Raw genomic sequence first — 10,944 nt, forward strand, 5'->3', positions numbered from 1 at the left:
ATGTATGACTGCATGCTTAAATTCCCTAGGTACTTGACCAGACAAAAGACTAGTATTAATAATGTTCAGAATGTGTGGTCCGATGATAGGAAATACCTTTTTAAGAAAACGGGGAGGAACAACGTCATTTGGAGAGCCACACGGTTTAGCATTCAACACAAGTTTCTCTAAATCAGCTAAAACAATTGGTAGAAAGGCAGAGAACAAACTTGAGCAAGAACCATGCATGGCTGGGTCGGCAACAGGTAGAGTCGGAGGTCTCAAACTAGCAACCTTGTCCACAAAATAATTAAGAAACTTATTGCACATAACCGCAGAAGAGTGCAAAAGAATATAGCCTTCCAGATTAAGTACAGAATTTATAGTGTTATATAGAACACGAGGGTTATGCAAGCTGGCAGCAATAAGTTGGGAAAAATAGGAGTGCTTGGCAGCCTTAACTGCTCTCTGATAGACTTTCCAGCTAGTCTTAAGAGCTTCCATAGAGACATACAGCCTATCTTTTTTCCACCGTCTTTCACATCTTCTACATCCTTTTCTAGCGGCTCTGGTAAAATCAGTTAGCCAATGACTAGCCTTTGGCTTGCATTGTCTGAATCTAAAAGGAGCGACAGCGTCAAGGACAGATTTACAAGCAGAATCCAAATAAGAAACTAATCCATCTGAGGTGGACAACTCAGGAGGATAAGAAATAAGTTGGTCAAACAATATGGAAAACCGCTGGGCAGTATCTGAGCCAAAAGCACGATAACATCGAGCAGGTACAGCCCGCTTAACAACAGGATTAAAAAGAACAATGTCACATAAAATAGGCATATGGTCAAAGAACACTGCATCCTCGACGAGTATGTTATGGACAGATAAACCATGTGATAAAACCAAGTCCAGTGTGTGACCACGTTCTTGAGTGGCACCTTTAACAGACTGAACAAAATTAAAGAGTTCACTAAGTCCAGAAAGTCCTTAGCCAGGGGCTTCCCCGGGCAGCAGACGTGTATATTAAAATCACCAAGTAAAAGGATCTGGTCATACCGTGATGCACAGTGCAGGTAGAGCACCACTTTGCCAGAATCTCTTCGAGGCAGTCCGAAAGTCTTTTTCCATGGCCTCTCCGAACTCCTCCCACACCCGAGTTTTTGCTTCAGCCACTGCCCGAGCTGCATTCCGCTTGGCCTGTCGGTACCTGTCAGCTGCCTCTGAAGTTCCACAGGCTAACCAAGCCCGATAGGACTCCTTCTTCAGCCTGGTGGCTCCCTTCACCTCTGGTGTCCACCATTTGGTTTGGGGATTGCCACCACGACAGGCACCAACCACCTTGCGGCCACAGCTCAATGCAGCAGCTTCGGCAATGGAGATGCTGAACATGGTCCATTCGGACTCAATGTCCCCAGTCTCCCTCGGAATGCTGTTGAAGCTCTGCCGGAGGTGTGCGTTGAAGATCTCGCGGACTGGGGCCTCTGCTAGGCGTTACCAGCACACCCTCACTACGCTTTTAGTTGCACCGGGTCTGTCCAGCGTCCTCCCCCGCCACTTGATCCAACTCACTACCAGGTGGGTGATCAGTTGACAGCTCAGCCCCTCTCTTTACCCGAGTTTCCAGAACATATGGTCGCAGGTCTGGTGATACGATTACAAAATTGATCATCGACCTGTGGCCTAGAGCGTCCTGGTGCCACGTGCACTTATGGACACTCTTATGTTCGAACAAGGTGTTCGTTATAGCCAAACTGTGATTTGCACAGAAGTCCAATAACAAAACACCACTCAGGTTCAGATCAGGGAGACTTTTCCTCCCAATCACGCCCCTCCAGGTCTCGCTGTTGTTACCCACGTGAGCATTGAAGTCCCCCAGCTTTCAGTTAGTGCTAAATGGACTGATCTTTGTAACCATATAGCATCAACAGACTTGACCCTATTAGGCATATCCTCTGTTTGAAGAAGTCTGAGAAGCATGAGACCTGTACTTTTGGTTCATTGGAAGTATTTCTAAAACACTGACCTCACGTTGATAATAACATACTGCTTGTTGTTCTCTGACAGTCAGTATTTTGAATCTACAGAATCCTAGATTGAGCTTGTACCAGCTGATGTACCATATCATAACAGAATTTGTGTATTTGGCATATGCAGTCCAAAAACATGCATGTTAGGTTCTTTTTATGTAAAGCCCATAGTGTTTACATGTCTTTGAAACCTCTATGTAAAGTTTTTCCTTTAGTCCTTCACATGAACTGTAACACAGTAAATGTGATTACCCTCTTTGAGTCACACGCACACACACACGCACACACAAGATGAAGCTTATCACAAATGCCACACACGTTTTGTTTAGTTCACATGAATCTAGACATCTTAAAGTTTAATTGGGATTTTTATGTCACCTGCAGGAGACAGGAGGCATATTATTCCCCCTCTTACACCTGTTGTCCACCAAGGTCATCCACAATAAAGCCCTGCACACAGAACCAGAGAGTTGCCTGATTTGCATGCATAATTTGCCAGTTTTATGTTAAATGCCTTGTCAAACGGGAACACTTTCCTCAAGAAAAAAATGCCATCATTTTCAGTGGCACAGCTGGTTATGTTCCATATACTGCAGTGCTATGCAGAGTGTGGCTCCTCTCAGTTTTAGTGTTTTTACTAGATCCAGGGCAGTGACAGGCTTTTTCATTGCAGTAAGGAAGTGACAGGACCTCAGGTGTGAATATTAATGAAGTGCTAAACTTCAAACAATATATTTGAGATACTAAAAGCCTGCTGTTCTAAATATTACATTGAAAGAGCTGCTCACTGTGGGCAGCCTACTGAAGTTTGGTCACTGCTGGTATAGGGAATAGAATGCCATTTTAGCCCACTGAAGGTGACAGGTTTTTTTTCTTCGATCTACCTCCCTGTACCTCTCAGTGAGGTAGTCAGAGGTGTGACCTTTTCTAGTTTCCTCAAGGATTTGCTAGAGTAAAATACCCTTCGATATTTCGCTGTGCATCTGAGCTAATTGAATCTAAAAGATTTTGTGTGAACCCAGTGCTGCAGTAATGAGAGCAAAGCTGCCTCCACACAAAAGGTCTGTAAATTGATAGAAAAGGTGGGTGAGCCCTCCAAAGGGCAATCTCCCACCCTGCCTGATCCTCTGCATGAGCCAAAAGGGCACAAAGGCATGGCTGTTTAGTTACAGACTCTAAACCAGAGACCCAGCCGTTGACATTATCAGGCATCATTCTGATACTCAGTAGCTCACTCTCTCCATAATAGTGATAGCCAACTCTGCTGAAGGTATATTTTAAGAAAGTATCACACTTTCCAATTAGAATAGGTTATGGTTGCTGCATAAACTGCATGCTTCTTTCCTCCTTTACACAAATACCTATTGTTTGTGTCTTAAGTTGGAGTAGTACTTTCATTTTTGTAGCTTCATTTGAGAGGGGCCCTAAAGCTGAAGGTTCTGCCTCCTATTCTACTCTAAATACTCTAGGAACAACAAGTAAGCCTGCAGTCGAAGAGCGAAATGCTCTAATGGGGTCATACAGTTCTATAAGGTCATTAAGATTAGATGAAAACTGATTATTCAAGACCTTGTATGTGAGGAGCAGGATTTTGAATTCAATTCTGGATTTAACAGGGGAGCCAATGAAGGGAAGCCAATACAGGAGATATATGCTCTCCCTGCCAGTACTCTTGCTGCAGCATTTTGGATTAACTGAAGGCTTTTCAGGGAGTTTTTAGGACATCCTGATAATAACGAATTACAGTAGTCCAGCCTAGCCTAGAAGTAATATCTGGTTAGAGACCATATTTGTAAGCCACAGAGGCCAGGGAAGAAAAAGAACATCACATCAAGAAGGACCTGAGTAAATGTGGTTATCCCAGCTGGACATTTTTCAAAGCTGGGAAGGCACCTAAAGAAAGCTCCAGATGATCCAGGAGAGAAGGACAACCACTGCCTAAGCAAAAACCCTTAGTGATCCCGTATGTGTCAGGAGTATCAGAGCAGTTGAGATGCATTTTTTCTAAACACCGTGTCTCGGTGGCTTTTAAACCCCAAAACACGCTACACCAAAAATTGGTCCACCCCAAGTATCAGGTCTCCCGACACAAACAGAGTAATATAGTGTACGTTGTTAAGTGCCAGGAGGATTGCCAGGATTTATACATCGGGGAAACCAAACAACCTCTGGCAAAGCGGATGGCACAACACAGAAGAGCTAACTCACCAGGCCAGGACTCCACAGTCTACTTACACCTACTGGCCAGTGGACACTCTTTCAATGATGAGGATGTACACATCCTGGACAGGTAGGAACGCTGGTTTGAGGGAGTCAAGGAGGCCATGAAAAGGCAAAGACCATCTCTGAATCGAGGAAGGGGCCTACGGGTACATCTTTCACCATCTTACAATGCTGTTATTGCAGCCATTCTTGTCTTTGATCAATAGGCTTTGCTCAGTGGTTGTTGATCAATGGTCATGACAGTTTGCATGTTAATGATCAAAGAACTGACCTCACAGCCCATTGTTCCTTCAGTGGGCTGGTTTCAGTCATTGTGCAAATGTACTGTTTATAAGGTTGGGTAAACCTGCAGTCAGCTGAGACTGAAGAAGTCACTTGAATGAGTGACGAAACGTTTCTCCCAGTGAAAACACTACGTCCAGATTAATAGAATCAACCTTTTGGGATTGACTAGACAATACAATACAATAGTGTAATTTCACCATTGTATAGGAATTTCTTTTACTTATGTATTAATCACATTATTTTATTGTATAATGCCTTGGTGCCACTGGATTTTAACATGTCTGACACCCATACTGTAAGACAAATGGTGGGGGTGTAGTAAGGAAGTTCGGGGAAGCAGACCACTCCACAAGGGAGTGTGAACCTTAAGGTGTGAAACAACTGTGTACTGCCTTTTGTTCCTGCAGGTATTTAACTGAGAGCCATGCTAGGCTCAGGGAGACTCTGCTGACCCTGCCCCGCGGTCATGTAGGCTCTCCACAAGCTTGGTTTTCTGTTCTTTGTGTGTTTGGATTAAAGAATGTTAGCTACCGCTCGTCTGCAGGCTTTATTTAAATGGAAAACTTCCACAACGCCATTAAACTAAGGTAACTTAGGTAATTCACTTTATAGTTGAGTTAACTGGGTTTGAACCAGAAAAACTAATAAACCTAGGGATATGCACCTTTAAACATGTCAGTATCTACATTACATTGACAAAAGTATTCACTCACCCAACCAAATCATCAAACTCAGGTGTTCCAATCACTTGCAGAGCCACAGGACTATAAAATCAGGCATCTAGACATTCAGACTGCCTGTACAAACAACTGTGGAAAAAACGGGTTGCTCTCAGGAGCTCAATGAATTCCAGTGGGGTACTGTGATAGGATGCCACCTGTGCAGTGTTATACAATGAATACGTGTACCGGCATTACGTATTTAAAATACAAAATATGAGTAACTATATTCCTTTACAGTTACTGTTTTAAAAGGTGATAATTAGAATACAGTTACTTTGTTGAAATAAATAGATTACACTGCAATCTTTTCCTGTTTCATATGTTAGGCTATAACTGATGGGATTTCCGGCTCTTTTTAGAGAACCGGCTCTTTCGGTTCGGCTCACTAAAACGAGCCGGCTCTTTCGGCTCCGAACCGGCTCTTCAGGTTGTTTTGTTACTTTAATTCATTTATTATGAACAATAATATAAAATTATGCAGAAAAGGAATTACTAATGTAAAAAAAATTAGTGGTTTTATTTATATACGTTTATATATAAATAAATATATGCGGTGGCCCCTAGAGACAAAACATGTACAAACTCCAAAAAGCACATACAAACTCCAAAACACATTTCTAGCATGAACTGAACCTCCAAAACAGAGCTACCTAGATCACTTAAATTACACAATTGAAAGCATGAAAGCATATGTGTATTGTTTGTGTATTTATACACAAGCATTCATATCTAGTTAAATAATTAAAAAAAAAAAAAGTTCATTTACCTGTTATTACCACACACCAAATCCGGTCATTGGTAATTGCTGGCTAGCACTTCTGTTGTCTTTTGTACGTGTTTTTGAGTTTTTACGTGTTTTGCAGTTTGTACGTGTTTTTACGTGTTTTGGGGTTTGTACATGCTTCAGGGTTTGTACGTGCTTCAGAGTTCGTATGTGATTTGAAGTGTGTATGTGCTTTGTCTCTAGGGGCCACCGTTAATATACTTTTATTTATTCACTCCACATAAAATGTAATAAATAAATCATATAATACAAAAATCAACTATTCACATTTCAACTTTTAACTATTTAAATTTTCAGCTTTTTCCTTTTACAAATTTAAAGTGAAACAACACAAAACACTGCAAACCACAACACAATTAAATATAAATTATAATATGAAAACAAAAAGAACATGCATATTCTCTGTCATATGGGCCTGCATGAATAAACTTTCTGAATCCTTTATCAACTGCAACTGAAAATAGTTGTGGATGATTACTATACCTTTCTAATGTGACGTTGTTATCCCTGGCTCTTTCTCTGTCTCTCCCTCCCACTCTGTTCCTGTGCTACTGAGTGTAACTACCGCCCCTCCGTACGGTGTACATTTTAGGACATCGTCAGGTCTCAGGAAAAAAGTTGTCAGGTATCAGTCTCACATGAAAAAATGTCAGGTCTCAGAATCACACGAAAAAATGTCAGGTCTCAGACTCACATGAAAAAATGTCAGGTTTCAGAATCACACGAAAAAATGTCAGGTCTCAGACTCACATGAAAAAATGTCAGGTTTCAGAATCACACGAAAAAATGTCAGGTCTCAGACTCACACGAAAAAATGTCAGGTCTCAGAATCACTTGAAAAAATGTCAGGTTTCAGAATCACACGAAAAAATGTCAGGTCTCAGAATCACTTGAAAAAATGTCAGGTCTCAGACTCACATGAAAAAATGTCAGGTCTCAGAATCACATGAAAAAATGTCAGGTCTCAGACTCACATGAAAAAATGTCAGGCTGCATCCTGCTTCAGCCCCTGACAGAGCTGAATATTAAAGATGTGCAAACAACAGCATGTTTTCAGTCTCTTGCCACATCTGTAAAGACAGTAACATTTTTTTTAAAAGCTTGTACTTCAGTAACTCCTCATTAATCAGGAACTATGGATTAAAGTACTATAGTGTACTGTAATACTGAAAAAAAATGTAAGAGAAGAACTTCAGATCCTGAGTGTGTGAGGACAGAAGAAATCAGCTTTATTTCAATTTTGAGGGATAAAATTTATATCTGAGTTTGGTGGTTCTGTTGTCTTTGTGATTACAGGAGCTGCCCTCAGATTCAGACCTCAGCCCCACCAAGTGACAGCAGACAAATCATCCAACATGTTCACATGTTAACTGCAAAATGAACTGATGAAAACAGTACAAAGGTTAAAGTACCACATGTGCTGTAGTGAAAGCTGCAGCTGTTTTATTGATAAAGTTAAAGACAAAAAGTCAAAAGGATTAATCACTCATGTAACTGTGTCACTATATATCAGCATTAACAGGACCTCAGTTTGTATCTCAGACCTGCACACCTTCCGTTTTAAACACTTGATGTACTCAGCTGCATGAAGAGCATGAGATTTTGTCTAACACAATTAAATAAAACCTGATGAAGGTCAAAGGTCATCATGTTGAATGTTGTAGCATGTTGAACTACAAACTTGTCATCTGTAATTCTTTCACAGATTTTTGCAGATAGTGTGTTATTTACCATAAAGTGATTCAGAGTTATTCATACCAGAGTAACAAGAGAGGATCATATATTTTTAAATATATAACTTTATACAGGACTGAATATAATATATTTATATAAAAGTCTGGAGCCTTTGGGGAGTATCCGAGTATTTATAACATTACACAAACCAAAGGTCTCATCACAGTGTTGATGAAATGCTGCATTTATCCATCTCCTGGGGCGGGCCTACGGAGGAGTGCTGAAGATTTCCCTGTGAGGGAGCTGCTGGTGAAGATCACGAGTCCTGCTTGATCAATGCGATGAGCTTCAGTCTTCCTGTTGTTTCTTAAATGCCTTTTTGAGTGGGTCAACAGAACTTCTGGCACAGGACAGCTGTGATGAAAGAAAGGGAAGAAGTTTCTCCAAACCTCTGGACCCAGGAAACCCAGCTTGGTCCTGATGGTCTCCCTCACTAGTTTCTCTCCAGGGTGAATGTAGCTGTTGATATAATATGGACTCTATTATTAAATGAAAAGAACAAATTAGACTACACTACTGAAACGTTCTGCTGATGTTTTTAAAGTGTCCATGTTACCAGGATGTAGAGCGCTCTGAAGATTTAAACCGTTTTAGATCCTGTCATGGTCCTGGGCCATGTTGGCCCAGTGTTCTTAGTTTTCTTGTATGTTTGTATTTTGTTCCCTATTTAGGCCATGTTTCCTGAGTTGCCCTGTTGTGTTGTTCCCTAAGTGTTTTCCCTTCGTGGCTTTTACCCCCTGTGTGCCCCTCTGTGTATTTATGAGCCCTCGTCTCTCTTTGTGTTTTATTCTATGTTTTCCCCAGCCCGTTATGTCTGTGTTCTCCCCGTGCTCTCTCTCCTCCTGTCTGAACCTCTGTACTTCCTGTTTTACTTTGCCCATCTCCCGTTAGTGTTGTGTTCACTCCTGCCATGTCTTGTTATGATTATCAGTGTCACCTGTGTTCCCCGTGTGCTCCCACTTCCCTCGTTAACCCTCTGTGTATTTATGTCTGCGTCTCCCTCAGTTCTGTGTCGCGTTCTCCCTCATGTTGTGTGGATCTTCCTGTGTCTACCTGCGAGTGTTAGTTTACTTTTCCCCAGTTTAGTTTTGTATTTCCTGTGTTGTGCCGTGCCAGCATTAAAGCTGTGTTTCTCGAGTTCATCCCCGTGTCTGTGAGTTTTGCATTTGGGTCCTCCTCCTGCTTGCCACACAGCGATCCATGACAGATCCATTACACTCACAGTCTTATGTTAAAATCTCAAAGGACAGCATTATATTTTTGATATTAACAGTAACTCTGGGCTTCTGTAGAGTGTGCAGATGATCTCATCGCTGTCTAAAAATGTATAACAAAACCTAAGGAGTGCTGAATGCTTCAATAACACAGACTATTAGAGTAGCAGGTGTGTAGCCTCGCTAACTAGCTAGCAACAAGCCTTCAACACAGTGCGTATGCAAGCGGCTAATCTAGCAAACGAATTAACAACAGAGCGATTTTAGAACTATAAGATGATAAACTGTGTGTCTTTTTTATAGCAGTGACATGGTTGTATTTACCTTAATTAAACGAGTCATCAGTCGTGGTAAACCAGCAAAAAAAACTCGAGCAGCCGGGCTACGTAAAAAGTGTAGGGGGGCGTGTTTGTGGTCACCAGCGGGTGTGTGGGCGGGAGCGTTACACAGTCGCTCCACCTCAAGTCACTACTCCAAATTTGCAAGATGGCAGCCTCCATCTGAGACCGAGACCTGACATTTTTTCATGTGAGTCTGAGACCTGACATTTTTTCGTGTGAGACTGAGACCTGACATTTTTTCATGTGAGTCTGAGACCTGACATTTTTTCATGTGAGACTGATACCTGACAACTTTTTTCCTGAGACCTGACGATGTCCTAAAATGTACACCGTACCTCCGCCCTCTTCCCAGCGTAAAGCACAAGGCTGGCATGCTGAGTGAAGCGGAAAAAAGTGAGAGAGGGTGAGAGAAAGAAGAAAAAAAAAAACACAGCCCGCGTCGTTCACATCAAAGAGCCGGCTCTAAGAGCCATTTCGTTCGCGACCGACCCATCACTATAGGCTATCCCCTCTCTATCCTCTCTTTAATTTTGGTAATTCCACAAATTGCCGGAAACCCAAACAAAACACGAAATAAGAGGCTCTAATGTAAGCATCCTGTTAATGTTGGTGGTGTCAGTTACACAATGAACCAGAAGCCAGCACAACATAGCCAGCAGTGCATGGGCAGCAATGCATTTCTTACTTGGAAATTCCAACACGACTTCTAATTTAAAGAAGAAAGGGATGGGCGAAATCTGACCGGTCAATGCAAACTCTGTTTGCAAGCAAACAAGCTGATCTCAGCGTCAAAAGACTCCAACCTACAGAAACATCCGGAAGTAAGTTCTTTTTTAAAAAAAGCTAACGTTCGCCTACTGCAACTAGCTTGTTTTAGTTGTGGTAGCTACCTGGGTTATGTGCCACTTCAGTATCTCCGATGTACTATTGCTGTGTGATTTATTACTATTACTGAAGGCTACTCGCCACAGAGCTAACATTATTAGCTGGCATTAGCTGAGGTTAGTTCATAGACTGTTAGACTTGATGGATAGCATTAACAATCTGCTAGCTTCAAATAATCATGTGCAGTTCTGACAGCAGTCTATGAACTAGCCTCAGCTAACACCAGCTCAAGGGCGTAGATTTGGCATGGACAGAAGGGACATGTCCACACCAATATCCAGCGATTATTGAATTGTCCCCACCAATAATTTGATCTCTTCGAGTAAAGAAAAACAAATCCGATAGAAATGAAAAAATGATCTGTCAGCGTCTTATTCACCTAGCGGTGCTGAAAGAGTTAAATTACGTTCTCCACTGGAGTCCTACCTCATGTGACGAATATGGCCAATGTGATTGGCTGTGCCTTTCAGGAAGCTTCGTTTAGTTTTAGCATCGGCAAGCCTGCGCTGCGAAGACCTGCAAGGAGGAGAGGAGGATGGCGGCAAAAAGGAAGAACCTGGATATAAGAAAGTATTTTTCAAAGAAACCTGTAAGTCACTTAAAGTCAAGCTCACTCATAAAATGTGTCCATCATAATAATGTTACAGGCTATGCCAGGCTTTGGCCCACATCAGGCTTTGGCACCACACCCATCTACTGCGGGTGTGGTGCCTGTTATCGGACCCGGAGTTAGCAACATCCCCCAAAAACCCG

General features: G+C 41.9%; 1 protein-coding gene and 1 long non-coding RNA gene across 6 annotated transcripts in view; both read right to left on the bottom strand.

Moving 5' to 3' along the window:
• Nucleotides 1-10,944, bottom strand: part of LOC309716923 (uncharacterized protein) — a 74,681-nt gene that overhangs the window by 61,743 nt on the left and 1,994 nt on the right. The window contains exons 1-2 of one of the 5 annotated variants that reach the window (XM_082551075.1): nucleotides 10,881-10,932; nucleotides 10,618-10,747 (exon numbers count right to left, since the gene is read on the bottom strand). In XM_082551075.1, coding sequence (XP_082407201.1) covers nucleotides 10,618-10,747; nucleotides 10,881-10,884 — 134 coding nt within the window. In that variant the 5' untranslated portion in view covers nucleotides 10,885-10,932. Of the gene's footprint in view, nucleotides 1-1,032; nucleotides 1,564-6,500; nucleotides 6,743-10,617; nucleotides 10,748-10,880; nucleotides 10,933-10,944 lie in introns of those variants that run through there. The other 4 variants (XR_014279545.1, XR_014279546.1, XR_014279547.1 and 1 more) reach the window with 4 other exon arrangements.
• Nucleotides 7,230-9,676, bottom strand: LOC309716941. The gene is made up of 2 exons (XR_014279589.1): nucleotides 9,591-9,676; nucleotides 7,230-8,210 (listed from the first exon to the last, which is right to left on the bottom strand). It is a non-coding gene; the product is annotated as an uncharacterized lncRNA (long non-coding RNA).

This window comes from Aulonocara stuartgranti (assembly GCF_965226115.1).
Source record: "Aulonocara stuartgranti genome assembly, chromosome: 11".
Classification (NCBI taxonomy): domain Eukaryota; kingdom Metazoa; phylum Chordata; class Actinopteri; order Cichliformes; family Cichlidae; genus Aulonocara; species Aulonocara stuartgranti.